At 37.7% G+C, this 22991-nt stretch overlaps 1 protein-coding gene across 1 annotated transcript in view; it reads left to right on the top strand.

Moving 5' to 3' along the window:
* Positions 1–22991, top strand: part of CLEC1A (C-type lectin domain family 1 member A) — a 41752-nt gene that overhangs the window by 13252 nt on the left and 5509 nt on the right. The window contains exons 2-5 of the mRNA XM_049882431.1: positions 4201–4323; positions 15138–15236; positions 17504–17680; positions 22241–22392. Coding sequence (XP_049738388.1) covers positions 4209–4323; positions 15138–15236; positions 17504–17680; positions 22241–22392 — 543 coding nt within the window. The 5' untranslated portion in view covers positions 4201–4208. The remainder of the gene's footprint in view (positions 1–4200; positions 4324–15137; positions 15237–17503; positions 17681–22240; positions 22393–22991) is intronic.

Below are 22991 nucleotides of genomic sequence, written 5' to 3'. Positions count from 1 at the left end.
CATGTTTATACTGAAGCTTATCCAGAAATGTACATGGTAACAATCAGGAAACATCCTCATTTTTCCAAGACACAGAAGAGAGCATATAGCTGCTAGCTGAGCCTGTGTGTAACAGGTAAACTCAAGATAAGTGATGACTGAGGAAACATTTATTGAAGGGCCACCATCTTCAGCTGTCTAGGTTATTGTAATGATTTTCTAAGTAATCTGCCAGGTTTGACCCTTGGCCTTTAGAGTCCGTTTTCAAACCGAGCAACTAGAGTGGTTTTGTCTGAATTTAAATCAAATCAAGTCAGTTCTTTATTTAAAACTCTCCCCAGACAATGGTTTCTCTATTGTTTCTCAACCCTACCTAGCATGCTTCCACTCAGGGTGTTTGTGTTTTGTTTCCTCCACCTGGAAGATTCTTACCTCGGATAGCTGCAGGGCCTACTGTTTTACCTTTTTTCAAGTCTTTGCACAGATATCTATCACTTTCTTAATTAAGACCTAGCCTGACTATCCTATTTAAAATTATCAAACCTCCTTCCCAACATTCTTAATCTCTCTTATTCTCTTCTATGTTTGCCATAAAACCAAAAAAAAAAACAAAAAACCCATTGCCATCGAGCTGGTTCTGACTCACAGCAATCCTGTAGGACAGAGTAGAACTGCCCCATAGGGTTTTCAAGGAGCAGCCGGTGTATTCAAACTGCTGACATCTTGGTTAGCAGCCAAAACAACCACTGCACCACAAGGGCTCCGTATCAGCCATAGCACTTATTATAGTCTAATCTAATCTATTAGTTACATACTTGTTATCTTTCTGGTATTTTATCTGCCTTCTTCCATAGAATATAGGCCCGCAAAGGCCAGACCGTTTCGTTTTACACTGATGTATCCGACAACCTGAGAATACTACCTTTCACATAATAAGTGTTTGAGAAATGTTTTTTGTTGTTGAAAAGTGAGTCTTTAAGGAAAAATAATATAAATGGTAATATAGTTTTTTGTTCGTTTTTGCAAAAATTATAAAGTTTTGTATCCATTTGAATGAGGGAGGTTGGGCGATAGTTATAATTGCTATCCATTAGAATCGTAATTAGCAGCTTCTCTTAACGCAAGGAGCCCTGGGGGCCCAGTGGTTGAAAAGCTTGGCTGCTAACTGTCAGTCAGAGAGGTTTGAATGTACCAGCTGCTCCGGGGGAGAAAGATGTAGCAGGCAGCTTCCATAAAAATTACAGCCTTGGAAACCCTGTCCTATAGGGTAACTATGAGTCAGAATTGATTCGCCGGCAACGGGGTTTTCCTCCTAATGCATTTTTTTCTGCCCTGTCTGTTACTATTTTCTAATATTCTATGTTTTTGCTTCTTTCTTATGTATGCTTCGTTTACTTCCCTCTTCAAATTTTTACTCCTCTCACCTCTCTTAAAACATTGTCTGATATCTCAATTCAAACCAAATGGGCAAGTGATTTTGATTTCCTACTATTTGCAAGGCACTATGCAAGAGGCTGTAAATCTTTACAGGAACAGACTGTGACATCTTTCTCCTGTGGAGCAGCTGGTGAGTTTGAACTGCCCACTTTTTGGTTAGTAGCTGAGTGCTTAACCACTAACCAAAAGGTCAGCAGTTCAAATCCACCAACTGTTTTTTGGAAACTCTGTGGAGCAGTTCTAAAAAAAAAAAAAATTTTTTTTTTTTTTTTTTTTATGCAAGAGGCTGTAAATCTTTACAGGAACAGACTGTGACATCTTTCTCCTGTGGAGCAGCTGGTGAGTTTGAACTGCCCACTTTTTGGTTAGTAGCTGAGTGCTTAACCACTAACCAAAAGGTCAGCAGTTCAAATCCACCAACTGTTTTTTGGAAACTCTGTGGAGCAGTTCTACTCTGCCCTATAGGGTTGCTGTGAGTGGGAATCTACTTAAGGGCAATGGGTTTTATGCAAGCAGAGAAAGGAGCCCGGGTGGAGCAGCGGTTAAGCACTCAGATGCTAACCAAAAGTTCTGTGGTTTAAATCTACCAGTAGCTCAGTGAGAGAAAGATGTCACAGTGTGCTCCTGTAAAGATTTACAGCCTGGGAAACCTTATGGGTCAGTTCTACTCTGTTCTATAGGGTCGCTATGAGTTGGAATTGGCTTGATGGCAACGGGTTTTTAAGGGTTTATGCAAGAGGAAGTTCTTTTCCTGTTTGTTTTATGTAGAATATCCTGATGAACAACGCATAGCTGGAAACACATCATGAACTGACAATAAATACTTCCTGACAGATCTCTTATAGGGCCTGGCTGCCTCAGCCAAAGCATCTTCCACACTCCTTAACACTTAACATGCTTGACTTAGCCCAGCTGTCTCCACACATCCAGAAAAGTGTTGATAGAGGAATATAACTGTATTGCACTGATTTATCAAGGATTTTTGACATTATCTAAAATAATCTCATTTCCTCCTCAATTTAGGAAATTTAGGCACAAATAGTTAACTGACTTCCCAATGTCACAATGTAATTAGTAATAGCTCCAAAATATCTGACTCCTAGTAAAATGTGTAATTCCGCGTGATTATGATGCTTCAAATGTGTTATAAAATGTTAAATTAAGTGCAGATAGCATAAAAGAAAAAGATAACTGAATTGACAACAGGAGGCACTTTTAAGGCCAATTCTGTCACTAACAAGATGTGACTTGGTCCAATCCTTTCACCTATCTGGGTGTCAATGTCCTTTTTCCTAAAATGGAAGAGCAGAATCAATTAGCTACCCTTAAAAGGACTCTTTTGTGCTTCACATTCCATGTATATGATCTTTTACTCTATACCACTGGAGAAAGAAAGGAAGAGGTTAGGCCCTACAGTCTCTTCACTTTTCGTTGTAAAAGTGAAATGGGTGCTGTAACGGTTAATTTTATGTGTCAGCTTGGCTAGGTTGTGATGCCCGGTTGTTTGGTCAAACACTAGTCTAGATGTTCTATCAAGTATTTACATGAAATTAGCATTTAAATCGGTTGACCTTAAGTAAAGCAGATTATCCTCCAAAATGTGGGTGGGCTTCGTCCAATCCGTTGAAGGTTTTAAGAGCAAAACTAGAGGTTTCTCAACAGAGGATTCTGCCTCCAGACAATAAATAGCACCCTGCCAGAATTCCTTTCTCTTTCCTACTGCCTGACCTACTGGCTTGGGACACGAGGCCACCGGAATTTCCAGTCTGCTCCCTAGCTGCAGTCCCTGGATGGCACAAACAGTTAAGCTCTTGGTAGTAATTGAAAGGTTGGTAGTTTGAATCCATGCAGAGGTACCTTGAAAGAATGGCCTGGTAATCTATTCTGAAAGATTACAATTGTGGAAAACCCTACAGAGTGCAGTTCTATTCTGAAATGCACGAGGTCACCTGAGTAGGTATTGAATCGATGGCATCAGGTTTGGTTTGGTTTTTGCCTTACCTACAAATTTTGTACTTGCAAGTCCTTAATTCCTCAGAATAAATCCCTCTGGTGGCACGGTGGTTAAAGCACTCAGCTGCTAACTGGAAGGTCAGTGGTTCAAACCTACCAGCTGCTCTGGGGGAGAAAGAGATAGCAGTCTGCTTCCATAAAGATTGTAATCTTAGAAACCCTATGGAAAGTTCTACTCTGTCCTACAGGGTCGCCATGAGATGGAATTGACTCAATGGCAATGGATTTGGTTTTGGGTTTGACCTCTCTCTGTATATCTTATTGGTTCTGTTTCTCTAGACAACCCTAGCTAAGACAGGCACAAAAAAATTAATAAACTTGATCTAAGTGACTCACTCAGTAACTCCATGTACAGTAAGAACCTAGATGATATGTTTCCTTCTGGCTGATTATCACTCTGCAGACTCAAAATGAACCACCATGGTATTAAAAGAACTTGTTTTCTTTATACTGTAGTTACACAGGAAGTACAAACAAATGAACAGAAGAGATCCCAGAAGGGCAATTCCCTCATAATTGTTCAGGGAGAGACCGCCCAAACAGAAAACACATGCTACTTCCCCTCAGCCTGACTAATCTGGCATTGAGAGTACAAGCTCACTGGAGAGGGGCTGGGCCTCAGCAGGCAGGGACCGTTGCCAGAGGCTTCTTCTGCTACTTGCAGGAGAGACAAGCATTGGGAATGTCTCTCAGTGCCTGGGTTCCTCGACTCTCTTACACTAGCCAGGCGGCTTGGAGCAGTTGGACCACACCTCTGTTTCACCCCTGCAGGAAGCCAGATGCATGCCAAGTACAGCAGCACGAAGGACATGCTAGATGATGATGGGGACACCACTATAAGCCTGCATTCTCGAGCCTCTACTACAACCCGGAGACCAGGACCTGAGCACACAGGTACTTTGCCTCCCTGAGTCCAAACAGACCAGAAAAAAATCATTGCCCTCGAGTTAATTCCGACTCATAGCAATCCTATAGGACAGAGTAGACCTGCCCCAGAGGGTCTCCAAGGAGCGAGTGATGGATTTGAACTGCTGATTTTTTCGTTAGCAGCCGTAGCTCTTTAACCATTGCGCCACCAGACCCCACATAGACTAAAGCCCTTGAGAAATGCATGAGATGAGATATTTCTCTGAAAATTATAAAAAAATGGAAGGAAGAGAGGAAATGTTTTTATGATTTACAGTAATTGGGTAACTGTGCACTCTTCACAATTTGTGTGCCATATATATGTATATCTGACAATTTAAACTCAGTACTGTTTCTTCTGAGATTTATTGCTGGCATAGTGGTTTGCAGTTGAAGACCTGTCACTTTTTCCTTCATGTAGATGAGATTGTGTGTAAAATTAAAGCAAAGTCTTCCCTTTCCCATCTTCCAGTGAAGACTGAATCCCAGGTTGTTTTTATTTACCACAGAGATCTGACTAGGAAATTTAGAGTTATAAAAGTTACCTTTTTGCTAGTTTGGAAAGTATGGCTTTAGAGGGAGGTTTCCGAGCAGACACATTAAACCTACTACACCTCGAAGTTGCGAGTCCTTGGGAGAATCATGTTAACCTCAGGTGTTCAGTTTTGTCATCTGTAAAATGAGTGGGGATTGAAACAAATGCTTTCTAACATTCCTTCAGCTCTAAAGTTCTGTGATTTGATAATATAAATAACGGCCTCAGATAAAATTACATCCAATCTCCACACCCTTTTGCTTTACTGCCCCTCTCCCCCAGAATATTATTGGGATGATGGAGTCAAATTATGGACATATTTCATTGGAGTGAAGTTTAGTCTCCATCTGTATAATCTTATTTCCAATTATTCATTTTATGACATAGTAATGAATTTTTTTTTTCTTTCAGTTTCATAGAAGAGAAAATTGGCACACAGAGTGAAGGGTCTTATTTCCTGGGTAACTCAGCCAATTAGGTAGAAATTTGACTTGAACTGTAGTGAAAGAACCTCACACTGTAACATAGACAGGACTAGTTTCTAATACCAGGTATGCCACTTACTAACTGTGTAATCTTAGACAAGTTGCTTAAGTATCCTTGGGCTTCAGGTTCTTTACTTATAAATTATTAATAACTTAAAAAGGTATGCAGTGTTTATTATGTGCCTGATATAGTTTTATTCACATGAACTTGAACTAATATAAAGTAGAAGTAATAAAACATCCCTTATAAGGGAGGGTAATGATGGTTCAGTGGCAGAACTCTCACCTTCCATGATGAAGACCAGGGTTCGAGTCCCAGCCAGGGCACCTCATGTTCAGCTACCACCTGTTAGTGGTGGAGGCTTGCATGTTGCTATGGTACTGAACGGGTTTCAGAGGAGCTGCCAGACTAAGACAGACTAGGAAGAAAGACCTGGCAAACTACTTCTGAAAATCAACCAATGAAAACCTTATAGATCACAACCTCCGACCCACAACTGATCATGGGAATGGCACAGGAATGAGCAGCATTGCATTCTGTTGTGCATGGAATCGACGTGAGTCAGGGCCTGCTCAATGACAGCTAACAACAATGAGTACTTAAGTTGAGAAGTTATGTAGAGTGTTTGGTACATCACAGACACTCCAAAAATATGAGTTTCCTTTTATTATAGTCTAGGTGGTGATAAAAAAAAAAAAATTTTTTTTTTTTTTTTTTTTTTTTTATTCCAAGGAGCCCTTGTGGTGCAGTGGTGACCAAAAGTTCAGTGGATTGAACCCGCCAGCTTCTCCATGCAGAAAGATGTGGCAGTCTGCTCCCTTAAAGATTACAGCCTTGGAAACCCTATGGGGATGTTCTACTTTGCCCTATACGTTTACTATCAGCTCGACAGCAATAGGTTTTTGTTGTTGCTGTTATTATATTCCATTCCTTGAGAATTCCTAAGGTGTTCTGTTTACAATTTTGTGAGTCAGCATCAGAGAGGTATTCCTTCAGTGTTTGTATCTTAACATGTCTTTTCCCTTTTGACCATATCCAGATTTTCTTTACCTTTTTTTTTTTTTTTACTGTTTTCCTCCTTTTTCAAGTAACTTTTCAACCTTTCCTCCATTTCCGTTTACTAAATGGAATAAATAAACCTTTCTGTTTACTTTCTATGTATTGTATGAGCCTCCACCTGAGACCCACTGATATGACTTTTTGTTTCTAGACTACCAATAAGATGTTAAAGGTCATTGGGGATTTCCAGCCTCCTGAACATGAAGCTGAGTGACAAAAGCAGGGATGTTAGTTTCTGCAGTCACAGGATATGTGTAAAAGGATACGATATGTTTTCCTCCAACAAATCTTACATGGAGTCAGCTCCTAAGGGTGTGGTTTTGAATGGCCTGTGTATAATTTCATTTTTCATCTTTGACTGGAAGCAGGAACACTCACAAGGGTTAGCAACCAGCATAATCAGGGAACAGGGTGTACGAATAAGTTCTGCTAAGAGTAGGGGGGAGGAGAAGGAGGTGGACTATTATAGAACGCTAACAGCATCATCTGGCCGTCTGTTTGTAAGAAACGGAAATCAAAACAGTAGGAGTGAAGTTTACAAGAAGGTATCTTGGGGCAAACATCTGGAAATAGTCATCTTACCGTACATGTATGATATCTTTTTTTTAATCTTCTTGTGTAATGCAAATACTTACAGGAATGTCTTTATAGAATCTTATTTATTTCTTAGCTAAATAAATCTGATATAACTTTGCTGTTAAAATAACAGAGGCATAGAGATCACTCTAGGAATTTCTTGGCAATATCAATTATCCAGATTCAAAATAATGACTGGAAAATTTATATTTTTTTCTCTAGAATTAATAAAAATAAATAACTTTACCTTTAATATTTAAAAAAAATTCAATCTAATAAATGTGATTGTGTTAAAAGATGTCAAACAATTCAGTAAACAGAAAGTGAAAATGAAAGACAATAACATTACACCAACTTTCCAGAAACTTCTGTTTGGAGTCATGTTATACCAGGCACAGTTCAAGTACTAGGTACAAGTACACAGTTCAAGTACTAAGAATATAGTGCCAAAGATGATTTGATACCTATTTATGAGAAAGCTTATAGCCTAATACAGTTTTCAACTAAGAAAAAAAGTGGAATCAAGTTCTGTGATGGAAACATGGGCATGGTACAAAGGATAGTTTACTCACTTTTATCTGGTAAGGATAGAGGGGTAGAGGAGGTCAGGAAAGGCTTCACAGAGGGAGAGACCATTGAGACGAGTTGGTTTTAAGATGTCCTACATGATACGGTGGCAGGAGTTGGGTGGGGGATGTTGAGGGCAATGTGGGGTACTACAGGCAGAGCGAGGCATGAGAGGCAAACCAGGGAAATTTTAAGTAACTTTGGGTTTATAGGAAACTTATAAGCAACATATTTTGGACGGGTATTTTTTTTTTTTTTAGAGAGTTTAGGAGAAAGCTTGGCAACAGGCTGAGAGTTAAGGAGGGCCTTCTATGCCGTCTTTAAACTTAGGGAAGACCTTTTATGCATACTGAGATATTTTGAGTCTACTTAGAAAGGAAAATAAGTTCACTGAGGGATTTTAAACAGAGAGTAACATAATCAATTTTGTGTTCTTTGAAGACCATCTTTGTTACAATAAGGAGGATGGATTGAAGGAGCATGAACGTGGATGAACTGATAACTGGGTTTTGCACTAGTCCAGACATGAGGTTAGAAGATTCTGAACTGAGCTAATACGGTAGGAATAAGGAGGAGGAATCAGATATGAAAAAAAGTAGAGGAGATAGAGTTTAAAGTATTGGTGATTGGTTACATGTGGGAAGACAAGCAAAGGGAGACCTTAGGTTGACTAGGTTCTGCCTGATATTATGTAGATGACGCTGCCATTAACTAAGGTAGAAACTACAGGAGAAATAGAAAAGACTATAAATTGAGCTTTAGGTCAGAGACCTTTAGGTGGAGGGACATGCAGAATTCTGAGCTACATAAATATGTGGGAAATAAAACATTTAGGTAGTAATTAAAATGTATAGGAGTGAATGAATGAGATCACTGAGGTGGCCATGTAAAATGAAAAGACAAAGAATAAAAGTGTCAAAAGAGATTCTTAAGGAATATCAACAAATGAAAGGCAAGAAGAGCAAGAGAGTCCAAAAGAACTACTAAGATTGAGTTACACAAGATGACAGAAGGAGGACCAGGAGGGAAAGACATCCAGAGAGCCAGGAGACAGTAACTTCAAGAGTAATGGAAAGGTCAATGACAATAAAATGGTTAGTGAATTAAAACAAATAAATAATAATACATGATAAATAAGTTCAAGTAAGAGGAAGGCTAAACATAATTTATTGTTTTGACAATAAGAAGGAAAACTGATTATTGATAATTATTGATAGCAGTGGTTGAAAAGGTGAACTAGTAAGATAAGCTATATAATTCATTTTCTTTTTTCTTCTTTTCTGAGGAGCCTGAATATAAAGAGAAGAGATAAAGCGTTACTACACGGATATTACAGGGCTAAGAGAGAAATTTTTTAATTTTTTTTTTTTAAGTTTTGGACAATTCTAATTCAAAGGTTAAAAATAAATGCAAGTAGAGTCCTTCACGTTAACACTACAGTGGAGAGAAAGGATGAATTAATTGCTAAGACAAAATTCCTGCTAGAGACTAAATGTGATCCCACTAAGAGAACATGAAAAACTGCTTGGGTTAAAAAAATACAAAACAAACAAAAAACCCTTAATAGTCAATTCAATTTTTTAATCAATTCAAAAGTTTCGTCTTTGGCCTAGTCATACTAAATACCAATATTCTCCATTCTTTCCCCAGATTTTTAGGTTCATCTCCTCAGCTAGAGCCTAGTCCCCTCACTGCAGAGCCATGGCCTAACTCAAGTCTAATCAATTTAAGGCATCTTTAAAGTACATCTACTAAGTACCAAACATTATGGTAGGCACAGGGGAGTCCCTGTTTCTGAGGTGCTTAGAGAAATGGAAGGGGTAATCTGAACCAATAGCTATAATAGAAGGTCATTTAGCACTATTGAAGAAATGGAGTGGGCCACAGATACAAATAGGAATGAGTGAATAACTGTGTTGAGTCATGTAAATGTTCCTAGAGCAGGTGGCATTTAACCTGGGTCTTCAAATCTGAGTCTAGGTTTTTTAGACAGAAATAGGGGACACTGTGTGACTTTCTGATACCAAGGGCCACATGTGCAAAGAAAAAAACAGAGAGGCAAGAGCTAGCCTAGTGCACATGTAAAGGGTGCAATGTTTTAAGGAGTAAAATTAAGGAAAAAAAAAAAAAACTAGCTTAGAGAGAAAGAATGACGTGAATTTGGGATTGAATTTTAGATTAAGATAAGATAATTTGGGGATTTATCTGCTGAGAAGGCTGTTGGGCTGAAGAGTGTTGTCATCCATGGGGGGAGATGTCTGAGGAGGATTTGGGAAGATGAGGCTAAAAAAATAGGCTTAAATAGTGGTGGCATGATTAAACGTGTACTTTAGAAAGTTAAATGGAAAAGGTATGGGTTCAGATGGTTGTTACCAAGACATTGCACACTATGGGAGTGAAAAGTTGGAAGTGGTAGAACACTAGGGTCTTTTTATAATTCCATTATGGGGGCTTCTATAATGGAACTGTCATATAGGGGAAACTATAACTGTGAGATTTGTTTGGGATAGCAAAATGACTGGAAATGTTCATCTCTGGAATCAGGGTGATTGAATAGCACTTCTGGTTCTGTCGCTTACTGGCTTTGCAATCTTGAGCAAGTTAATTAACTATTTGACGCTTCTGAATTTTTATCCAAATAAACTTCAAAACTGTTTCCCTCTTGAATGATTTTTAGGAGACTCAAATGAAATACTATGGCATATATAACACACTCAGTAAGTATTTTGGCAGTATCTGTGTGGACTTGGATAAAGTATCTAAGCCCTCTATGACTCAGTTCTCCATCTGTAAAATGGCTATGATAATACTATCTACCTCTTAGGTGTTCGTGAAGATGGATGAGATAATTTACATAGGGCATTATCTCAGTAACTCAAGGAATGTTATCAATTATTAATAATAGTTTTATTTTTGAGCCATGTCTCAGAAATAAAACCTCTCAATTGGATTATAAAATTGATTGACTTGAATTTTACGAAAATGGAAAAATATAATGAACCCTCTAGTTTCTCTGAGTTGGAAAGTCAATGATATTCTGGAAAGAGCTCATAAGTTCTCCTTACATACATACCCTCTTGAGAGAATGGGAAGAAAAGAGCCATTTACTTATAGAAAGAATGGAAATAGAGAACATTTGGACTACAACCATAGGAAAAAGGAAACCTGGATTTTCAGGAACACAGAAAAGCACCCTCAAACCCACTGAACCTTGAATGGCCTCCCATGAACAGGTGTGTCTACTCTTGCCATCTGCGAGGATTTCAGAGACAAAGAGAAGTTGTTAAAAAGAAAGCATTTAAAAATAAAAATATTAACAATAGTCAGATATGGACTAGCAGTGTCCCATGGTTGAAAAGTGTTAAAATTCCAGCAAGGTAGAAGGATCAGATAATAATTTTCTGAAGTATATACCTTGCAACCAGCTTAGCCTCCACTAGGGTCACTATGAGTTGGCATCAACTTGATGGCAATGAGTTTTTTGTTGTTGTTGGCTCTGTGAATCCTGATTCACAGGGAAGTCTATGAAGTGTGGTGGTAAGCACAGAAATAGAAGCATGACAGTCTAATCCCGGCTCTGCCACTAGCTTGCAATGTGGCTTTGTGCAAATTGTTGAAACTCTCTGTGTCTTTTCCAGTCTTAAGACCCTTTGTATTTCAGACCACACTAAGAGACTATATAGATAATATCTGTTTCACGCCTTCTAATCCCTGAGCATAAATAACCCCAAACACGTTGCCAACAAGTCAGTTCTGATTCAAAGGGACCCTATAGACAGAGTAGAACTGCCCCATAAGGTTTCCAAGGAGTGCCTGGTAGATTCAAACTGCTGACCTTTTGGTTAGCAGCTGAGCTCATAACCACTGTGCCACCAGAGCTCCAACCCTAGGCATAGAGGAGTGCAAACTTTTCCCTCTCTGATGCCTGATGCAGAGTAATTGTTTAAGTACGACTTCTCCTTTCATCTACAAATTTCATATAGCTACAAAGGAATTTGTATTCCAAATTTGACCCTGGCACTATAGCCTTTTATAGTATGGTTAAAGTAAGAGGATACAGGAAAGGGATGTTTGTTTTCTATATATATCTTATTATTTCTGGAGATGTTTATACCATTCCTGGGCCTGTCCACACCTCTTTGTTAAATATGCTTCAGGAGACAGCAAAGGGGTTCTCTTCCAAAAAATAAAACCACAATAAAGCCAAGGCAAACTGAAACACCTCCTAGCAACTTATTTTTGTGAAGATCTGTCTTGTTCTGGGGTGTGGTGGTCCCTAGAGAAAGACCTCATTACAGTCAAGGGCATTTGGAAGAAAACTCAAGAACATTAGACTCAGAGTTAAGAGAAAAACACCTAGATGAAGAAATACCATCAAGAGAAAGAAGCAAAGAAACTTTCCACCTTATAGTTCTTGCCCCATGGAAGCCTGGCTGCCTAGGAAATGGCCACATCAGCCACAGAAACTCTTGGGGGTGGTGTTTGCAGGGGTCTTTAGATAAAACAAGATGGGGTCCAGTGGGAGGAGGGGAAGAACATAGAGCCAGAATAGAAAAATCTCCAAATATAACCAGGAAAAAAATGATTCTTGGAAAGAAATTTGAAACTATTTAGTCCACTAGCAGGAGAAAACCATAGCTCTTTCTTTTTCCGTCCTATAGGCAACCCCAGGGAGGAATTGTGTATTTGTTCTTTTCATGGATAAAATTATTATGAAACAATGTTCTAATTCCTCAAAGCCCAGGGCCTCACTTCAACATAAAAATTTAGTTCACTATTTTTTATCCTTTTTTTTTTAGGGATAATTAGGTTAATTTCCCTGGTTCTTCTTTACCTTCTTTTTATTATTTCTAATTTTGGCCAGCAGAATATTAAACATAAAAGAGACAGGATTCTTTATTTTTTATGCCCTTGAGAAGTGTATTAATGTAAATAATTTTGAGCAGATATCCACACCAGTCTTAGTTGCCATCCAGTCAATTCTGATGGCAACCCTATGTGTGCCAGAGTAGAACTGTGCCCCGAAGGAGCTGATTTTTTGGAAGTAGATTGCCGGGTCTTTCTTTTGAGCATCTGTGAGTAGACTCCAACTGCCAACCTTTTGATTAGCACCCAAGCACATTAACTGTGCCACCCAAGGACTCCTAGGCAGGTGTGTAGCAGAGATATTTATAAACAATAGACGTACTCGTTCTTTCGACATTTATTGAGCGCCTATCAAATTTCAGGTGTCCCTGGTGGCACAGTGGTTAAGACCTATGGCTGCTAACCACAAGGTTGGCAGTTCCAATCTACCAGGTACTCCTTGGAAACCCTACAGGGCAGTTCTACTTTGTTCTACAGGATCGCTCTGAACCAGAATCGACACAACGAGTTTGTTTTGTTTTGGTTTATTATACTTCAACCATTGTTTTAGGTTCTAGGCTACCAAAAAACCAAATGCATTGCTATTGAGTCAATTCCAACTCATAGCACCCCTATAGGACAAAGTAGAACTCCCCATAGAGTTTGCAAGGAGTGGCTGGTGGATTCTAACAGCGGAATTTTTTGGTTAGCAGCCATAGCTCTTAACCAGTAGTGACTAAATAAATGCATGATCTTTTTCAAGAAGGCGTTTACTTTCAGACACAAACCAAAAGTACAAGTAAAATATGTAACATAGTTGATGGTAATAAGAGCAATGGAGAAAAATAAAGCCACCATGGATGGTGGGTTCGCAACAGTGCTGTACCTCTGGGATGTAGAAGCAGACACAGGATAATTATGTTGGGTTATACAGAACTCTGAAAAGGCTTAGGGTTTGGGAGAAAATGCTTAGCTTAGGCTATATTCCACCTCTGCTCTCGTTCTTTCACAGCTGGTATGAGGTACTCTTAGGGCCAATGCATGAGGAAGCATCCATTTCCAGGAAAACTTGGACTAAACCAGATAGTTAATCAAAGGAAACAGGGGAGAAAGCAAATCTCTTTCAGATTTGTTCATGATACAAACTCTCACAAAGTCAGCATATAGAAAACAGCATGGCTAGGAAATGCATTTAGCTGAGCCTGCCTTCTGCTGACAGAAGTACTACTGAAAAGTCAATAGATTTTTAAAAAAACAACCTGTTAAGTTTTATTTTAGATAATTCTCTGTGTCTCTATAAAACTTACTTCATTTAGGAAGCATTAATCTTTCATAATTTAATTCTTCATCCATTTACTCATTCAAATATTTATTCATCCCTTATGTATTAGGCACTTTTATAGTGCTGCAAAGACACTGGTGAACAAAATAGACAAGTCTACTACTTTAATGCAATACATGTTCTACAAAGAGACAGACAAAAACCAACCAAACAAAAGGAGTGAAACTATTACCTAATATTAAAAAAAACATACATAAGAGGGTGCTGTACTAGGGATGGACTTCTGGCCTCTTCCAATCAGGTGCCATTTAAAACAAAAGCTGAATAACAGGAGGTAGCCTGCCAATAATTGATGTGAGAATTGATTAATGCAGAGACAGAACTAATTCAAAGGCACTAAGACAGGGACAAACTTGTTTGGATCAAGGACAAAACAGAAAGCCACTATAAGTAGGGCATTTGTGTGAGAGGAAAATGGTTCAGAAAGTGGTGAAAAAGCTAGACGGAGTCTAGATTAAAAAGTCTCCTAGAATTTATGCCTCTTTAGTCTTTCTGTTTTGGAAGCTGAATTGAATTCAAAGGGAAGCAGAACTCACAGGTCACGATGAAAGTGGAGTGTATTCCAGGGACTCACTCTCCCTTTGTTTCATTTTAATCATAAGCTAGATGCTACCTGCACCTGATTGGAGGCCTTCTGTCAGAAAATTCACCGAGGCAGGAAGACTCAGATAGATAACTCACAGTGGAGCTTCTGCAAGTACCACCAGGCAGATTTGTGGAGGTTTTGGCAAGGAAAGGATGCTGGCCACAGCTCTTTCATAATTTAACTGGTGCAGAAATAGAGGTGGCTTAGATACATCCTTGAGAAATTGATGACCACATTTCTCTAGAGTCCATTTTTGGAGAGAAAAAAATCAAATGAATGAATGAACATCATCCTCACAAAAAGAGGCTTTTGACAAAGAGAAACAGTAAAAATGAGCTTTTTCCTATTACTGATGCACGATTGTTTTTTTTTGGAAGAAAGATACATGGAATTTGGCCGGAGGGGGATAGCACCAAATTAACTCCATGTTTCCTAATGAGAAAAAAAAATTTTTTGAGGTTCAGGGATCCTCAAGCCCCATTTCAGGCATTCTCTAGAGAGATTTTAACTTTACTTTTGACAAAAACAAGTTTATGCCAGCAATCATATAAAGATAATGATGTGTAACTAGATCCAGAGCAAAACTGGACTTGGGGGCTAATAGAAAGGGGTGGTTTAAGAAAGAACCTAGCTATAAGTGAGGCTTGGCATTGAGTCTGTGCGAGACAAAATGTTGGCTCTGCCCTGCTCACTGCTGGCCCGCATCATTTATTCCTGTCCAGGACCAGCTCCCCTGACTTGCTTGCTGCTAACTTAGATCCAAAAGAAAGGAAAAGCGAAACACTGTTCTCTCTTATTCCCTGCAGAGCACCAGGCTCCTTCTTCAGTTTGGCGACCATTGACCCTGACCGTGCTGACTTTGTGCTTGGTGCTACTGACTGGCCTGGCAGCCCTGGGGATTTTGTGTAAGTCTGTGTTCTGACTCGGGGGAAGATCCTGGTGCCAAGGCTTGTCTGGGATGAGAAACACTTGTTCTAGATTGTTTTTACTTTAATTCTGGTAGCCTGTGGACAATTCAATGTACCTTATTCAAATGGCACTGCTTTACATGATGAGTAGTGAAAGTAGCCTTGAACTGCAGCAGTCCCTTGCCAACTAGAATTATACATTCTATTTTGAGATAAGAAGGTTTTTTTTGTGTGTATGTTTGTTTATACACTAATATTTAAAACTGAATACATCTAATGAATCCATGTTTCAGCCCTCTCCCATTTCAGAAAAGAGCAGGACACTGTGGTGTTTGCTCTCTGGGTAGCACAGTGGGCTAATGCGGAGGGAAAAGATTCTGTTCAGATCCCACCCATTCAATGTAAGGAAAGTACACTAGGTCCTTAATCACTATGGTATTTTTCAAAAAGGCCAGAAAGCTACAGTCATTTTGCAGAAAATTCTGAAAATTAGAAAAAAAAAAAAATTGACTAGACGTACAGAAGTCTTTAAATTTCACGTTTGTAAGGGCAAGGTCTGGCTCATCAGATTGAGAACCTACAGCAGTGTTTCCTAAACAGCTGACTACAACGATTCAAGAAAAAGGGTCCCATGGAGCAGTTTCTTTCATTTTAGGTATACAGAAAAATTGCATAGAAAGTACAGAGCTCCCGTCTGCCTTCTCTCCTCTCTCCAGTGTGTCTCCTATTATTAACATCTTGCATTAGTGTGATACATTTGTTGCAGTTGATGAACCGATATCCATACATTACTATTAATGAAAGTCCATAAAGATCATTCTTTGTGCTGTACAGTCCTTTGGGTTTTGACAAATGTATAATGTCATGTATCCGCCATTACAGCATCGTACAGAATAGTTTCACTGTTCTTAACACGCCTTGCTCTTCACCTGTTCATCCCTTCTTCCCTCCCCTGATCCCTGGAAGCCACTGTTCTTTTTACTAGCTCTATTGTTTTGCCTTTTCCAGAATGTCATGTAGTTGGAATCATAAAGTATGTAGCTTTTTCAGACTAGCTTTTTTTCACTTAGCAATGTGCGTTTAGGGTTCCTCCATGTCTTTTTGTAGTTTGATAGCTCATTTCTTTTTATTGCTGAATAATACTCCATTATATAGATGTACCACAATTTGTTTATCCATTCATATGAAATTAATATAGCCTCTCCAGATTTATTTAGTATTTGCATTAGTATACTTGTATTTAAAGTATATTTCTTATAGACAACATATGCTTAGGTCTTGTTTTTAAATCCACTTTGATAGTCTCTGCTGTTTAACTGGTATATTTAGACTGTTCACAATTTAGTGATTATTGATAGAGTTGGTTTAATAGCTTCCATATTTGTAACTGTTTTATATTCAGACTTTGCTCTTCACTTTCTTTTTTTTTTTTTTTTTGGTTTTCCAGTCTTTTTGTTTGTTTGTTTAAAAGATCAGATTTTAATGTCAAAAAAGTGGGTTTGTACAGCAAATTTTAGAACTTTTGATGATGTATCTTAAATTTTAATATTTAAAAATAAATATATCTATATCTGGAAATACATCTGTTTGTTATTGCTCCTCTCCTGACTCCCTTTTTTTAAAAAAATTTGATATTATTAACTATTGCTTTACAACCACTGCACTTTTTAAGGATATAAAGTAAGTCTCAAGATTCATGCAGTTGTCTCCACATAGATTTAGAAATCTGAGCTTTAAATGTAGGTGTAGTAATTTTCTAGACAAGTGATATTAGGAAAGTTACTTGTTCTCACTGATATTAGGAAAGTTACTTGTTCTCCCTGATGTTTGGAAAGTTACTTGTTCTCACTGAGCTTAATTGCAAACCTGTAAAAGTATAGAAAAGACGAGATGACTATTTTAAATACTACTATATTTTCAATGCTCAATATAATGGTTACCAAATGTATAACTTTGTGGTTTTAACTTAACTAATAGTTTGACAGTGCACACAAAAATACTTATTGAGCAGTAAATATGGTCTAGAAATTTATTCCTAAACTGTAAATTGCTATTACGATTCCACATTTTCAGGTGACAGACTGACTTAAAAAAATTAATTTGCTCAAAGTCATACCATGTATTATGTACTAGGGCACAGATTTGAATACAGGCAATCTGAGGTCCCAGAGCCTGAGATCTTAAGCAATATACTATTTGTCTTCTCCATGTGTAGAAAAAGACAGATTCCCAAGATATAAGTCTGACTTGCTGACTTGGGTTAGTTTTTCAGTTCTACCAGCTCTCCATTACTCAGCAAGACAGCATCTCTCAAAAGGAAGAAAGATTAGGGAATCTCTCCCAACAGTTGCAATCTCTTGAAGCCCAGAACAGAAAGCTTGCAGCAACTCTTCAGCGTATGGCTGAAAATCTCTGCCGTGAACTCTATAATAAAACTGGAGGTAAGTGGGCCCAGATCACCAAGCGCCCCCTTTACCCTCATGATATCTGTCAATGTAAGGCTGAAAATTCCATCAGTGTACCTGGGAACTGTGCATTATTTAACTAACTGCTTGATGAACTCTATAAAGTGGTTATCAAGATCATCACCAGATGTAGGAATCATATGGTTGGGATATGTCTGAGTTGTAACGCATGAATGGATTCTTTAAATTCAGAGGTTTTCAACAATAAAAGGAATTAACTTAAAACACCCAAAAATAACACTGCAAGTAAATAAAAAATGGGATATTTCTCAATTTACTTTGGCACACACAGATCTAATAATAATATGCGTTTCATAATGTAACCATAAATCCTTCCACGTTAAGAAGTTAACAATCTCATAACTACAGTTTGGTAAATTTAAGATTCATGTAGGGATCAGGTTAAAAATGTAGAGACCCTGAATCAAATCCCAGGTATTTGAATTCAGTATAACATGGCTGGGTACCAAAAATCTGTATTTTAATAAGGACCACGGTGATTACAACCTTGAACAATGCTTTAGTTAATACTACTGGAGGAGACTAGAGGCATCATCTCAGACCTGTGTTTTTTTCTCTAACAGTTAGTGATTGTCCTTTTCTTGGAATTCGTGGTGATCTACTCTATTCAAGTCAGCCCTTCCTTCTGGTCTCCTTTACATCCATGCATAGGAAGCTATATACATTTTCAAGTCCCCATTTTTTATTTATCTTTTTGGAACTCAAAAATAAGATGTTGGCTCCTAGTCTTCCATGCACTTCTCCCCATCTTAACCATACATCCCGATTGTGTGGCTACCCAGTAAATAGTATTGCTAGCCATATTTCTGTTTCTTTAAGAGGACCCACTCTTTCCCAGATGGTTATTGATCTCACTGGTCACAATTTTCTTTCTTTTCTTATTTTCCTGACATTCATTTCTTTGTTAGATATCATATCATCAGGAAGGTAATCCAAATTTCTTTAAAACCAGGGGTCTCTGGATTCTGCATCCAACTGTATAAAATCAAATCAAATGAGAAGTTGTACAAATAAACTATATTTAATCTAAATTTAAAACCTATATGCAAATGTATTAATGAAGTTGCTTAGTCTCACACAAACTTTTATATACTTTTGGTTAGATATTAGTTCTCAGTTTTTTTCTACTGCTTTCCACTTCTCACTTTCTTCTTATTCATTGTCTATAAATCCATCTTTCCATCCATCCATTCACTCACCAAGTATTTATTGAGTGCCTACTGATACATACCATATAAAACATATTGGATTTTTTTTTTTTCATTGAAGTGATTTCATGACTGTTTTATTTACCAAATGATAGATTTTACTTTGGTCTGAAATACTATCTTTTTAAAAAAATTTATTATGGTTTAGGTGAAAGTTTATAGTGCAAATTTGTTTTTCATTCAAAAATTCATTGTTCTGTGACATTGGTTGCAATCTCCACATTGTCTCAGCACTCTCCCCTTTTCCTTTTCCACCCCAGGTTCCCTGTGTCCATTTGTCCAGTTTTCCTGTCCCTTCCTGCCTTCTTATTTTTGGCCAGGCATTGCCCATTTGGTCTCATACACTTGATCGAACAAAAGCATGTTCCACACATGTATATTGTTGGTTTTATAGTCCTGTCTAAACTTTGGCTGAAAGGTAGACTTCAGAAGTGGCTTCAGTTCTGAATTAGCACTCGGGGATTTCTCCAGTCTCTGTCAGACCGGTAAGTCTGGTCTTTTTGTGAATTTGAATTTTGTTCTACATTTTTCTGCTACTCTGTCTGGGACCCTCTATTGAGGTCCCTGTCAGAGCAGTTGGTAGTGGTGGCTGGGCACTACCTGGTTCTGGGCTCAGGCTGGTGGAGGCTGTGATTTATTAGTTGTTTTCCTCCTGTCTTTGGTTTTCTTCATTCTCCTTTGCTCCAGACAGGATGAGATCAATAGATACATCTTAGATGGCTACTCACAAGTTTTTAAGTCCTAAGAAGCTACTCACAAAGTAGAAAGCAGAACATTTTCTTTATTAACTATGTTATGACTATTGACTTCCATGTCTCCTGAGACAAAAGTTCCCAGCCTTCAACCTCAGTAACTCTGTCCCTCAAAGTGTTTGGATACGCCTAGGAAACTTCTATGACTTTGTGTTAGTCAAGTTGTGCTGATTTCCCTTATACTGTGTGCTGTCTTTCCCTTCACCAAAGTTACCACTTAACTGCTATCTAGTTAGTGATTTCCCTTCTCCACCCCTCCCCTCCCCAGTAACCATCAAAGATTGTTTTTTCTGCGTGTAAACCTTTTCTTGGGTTTTTAAAATACTGGTCTTATGCAATATCTTTCCTTCTGTGATTGACTTATTTCACTCAGCATAATATCCCCAGATTCATTCATATTATGAAATGTTTTGTGGATTCATCACTGTTCTTTATCATTGCATAGTATTCCATTGTGTGTATGTACCGTAATTTGTTTATCCATTCATCTGTTGATGGGCACTTAGGTTGTTTCCATCTTTTTGCTATTGTGAATAATGCTGCAATGAACATGGGTATGCCTAAGTCTATTTGCGTGACGGCTCTTATTACTCTAGAATATATTCCTAGCAGTGGGCTTGCTGGATCATACAGTATTTCTATTTCTAGCATTTTAAGGAGGCATCGTATCATTTCCCATGGTAGTTTTGATATAGAGTCACTATGAGTCAGAACCGACTTGATGGCAACAAGATTAGTCAATGGGTTAATGGCTTATGGTCAGAAGCAATTCCTCATGTGTCTATTAGACATCTGAATATCTTCTTTGGTGAAATGTCTGTTCAAATCCTTTACCATTTTTTTAATTGGATTATTTCTTTTTGTTGATGAAGCGCTAGAATATTCTATAGATTTTAGAAAAGTAGACTGTTGTCGGATGTGTTGTAGCCAAATTTTTTTCCCAGTCTGTGGGTTCTTTTTTTAATTTTTTGGTGAAGTCTTTTGATGAGCATAAGTATTTAATTTTTAAAAAGCTCTCAGTTATCTAGTTTATCTTCTGGTGTTTGTGTGTTGTTAGTTATAGTTTTCACAGTATTTATGCCATGTATTTGGGCCTCTCGCATTGTCCCTATTTTTTCTTCCATGACTTTTATAGTTTTTGGTTTTATATTTAAGTCTTTGATCCATTTTGAGTTATTTTTTGTGTATGGTGTGAAGCATCGGTCCTGTTTCATATATATATATATATATATATTTTAACAGATGGATATTCTGTTCTGCCAGCACCATTTGTTAAAAAAACTTTTTTTTTTTACCCATACATATAGGAATTTCTGCCCTCCTGAGGTTCTTGTTCTGGGGAGGGGGGAGGGCCTAAGTCGTCATAACAGCATCGATCACAACTGAAACTACCATTTATTAAGTGCTTTGTTTTTGTTTTTTTTGTACAAGTAGGTCACTGTGCTAATTGCAGTATTTATATTTCATCTTATTTTTTACAGCTATCCTCTTAGGTAAGAATTATTCCCATTCTCGGTCTGTGTTTTAGAAAGTTTGAAGCTCCTTTGATTTTTAACAAGACTATCCAAGTTTATTATTTTCCTTCTGGTTGAATTCTGGGTCAAGCAGAGGTGTCTGAGATAGCTCAAAAGTTGTCAAGTGCCACTGCAACTTGGGAATGTCATATTAAGACAAAGATGATCTCACAGATGATTATTTATAATTTTGTTTTACATTACAAAATTTTCAAATATGTAGAAAAACACAAACAATAGCATAACGCTTATCTGTATTTGCCACTCAGGTTTTAACATGTTAATATTCAGATTATCTTTAAAATAAAGAATCATTATGGTTATGAGGGAAGTTTTCACTCCACCACATACTCACAAGGTACTCGGCTTCAAGTTCCCAACTCTCAAAGATCCAAGGCCTTGTACCCACAGAGGTGTTAAAACTATATCTTTCAGGACCTAATTCCTATATTTGCAACTACTACTGGAGTGGTCCATTCATCCTCAGCCTCAAACATGCTTCTCTGACATCTGTCTTAACTTCTGACACATGAATATTTACCATTCTAATTTCATGCTTGAATCAGCTTTAATTGTGCTTCTAAAATTTTATTTATTTGTGTTTAGAGTGGGAAAAGAGTCCATACCATATTGGTTTATATTGCATTTTTTAAACCCCTTTTATTATCTTGCAAGAAGATTTTGTGGGAGAAAAATATAGAAATATTGTTTCTTAAATCCAATGCATATTGACTTTATGAACATATGAGAAGCTCTTTTTACCACCGAATATCCTATGTGCAGAATTATATAATCAAAGATCAATTTATTACTCCAAACTCCATGTAAAAGGGTAGTGCCTCATTTACTTTTTACTGTATACTCAGCACTGATTACAGTTCCTGGAATACAGTATTTGTAGTAATCATTGAGTAGATGGTTAAATACAAAGGAGAAAGGGAATCAATTCTTTCTTGGCTCATCACATACCATTTAATTTCAAGAATAAAAGGCTGCAGAACCAGGTAAATAGGAACTTACTAAATTCTGTTTCTTTCTAAGAACACAGGTGCAGCCCTTGTCCAGGAAAATGGAAGTGGCGTGGGGACAAATGCTACCAATTCTATAAAGAAAGCAGGAGTTGGCAAGGATGTGAATATTTCTGCATTGCTGAGAACTCTACCATGCTGAAAATAAACACACAGGAAGTGCTGGTGAGGTCCTGAGCCTTTGTCCCTGTTTGAGGGATTCTCATTTGTAAAGCCCTTACAAAAACTAGACAAGAAGAGTCTAAGGAGTCAAGGCTCCTGGGTCACAGATTCTTCCACGTATTTTAATCAAGGCCTAAGTGTTTTTTAAGTGTTACTCCCGTTGCTTTAAATGATTCCTTGAGGTGTTTGAGAGGAGTCCTGTTCTCCACAAATACCTCTGTCTTAGAAATAAATGTGTGAGGCATCTTTCAAACTCCTCATCCATCAGGAATCAAATGAAGAATTTTCTTTTTTTTTTTGGCTTGAGTAGGAAGGGAACAATAAAGATGTTAGCTCAGAAAGATGAAAGCAGAACTTCCTTCCTGCTCTTCTATTATAAAGTTGACGCAGCTTTTAACTGAAAAATAGTTAGCTAAATAATTATGATAATCTCTAAATATACATTTTGCTTTCCCATAGTTTATAGCCTAAGATAATATTTGTTTTGTCTTAAGATAAACTAGTCAAGACAAGTATGAGAATAAAACCATAAATTGTCAAGTATTGAATTAAATGCCTATTCACTCTGAAAACAGTGACAGCTTTCTAGTTACAGCTTAATT

This window comes from Elephas maximus, chromosome 4 (assembly GCF_024166365.1).
Source record: "Elephas maximus indicus isolate mEleMax1 chromosome 4, mEleMax1 primary haplotype, whole genome shotgun sequence".
In the NCBI taxonomy this organism is placed as follows: domain Eukaryota; kingdom Metazoa; phylum Chordata; class Mammalia; order Proboscidea; family Elephantidae; genus Elephas; species Elephas maximus.
Note: the sequence above shows the minus strand (reverse complement) of the source record. Positions and strands in the feature narration are given on the sequence as shown.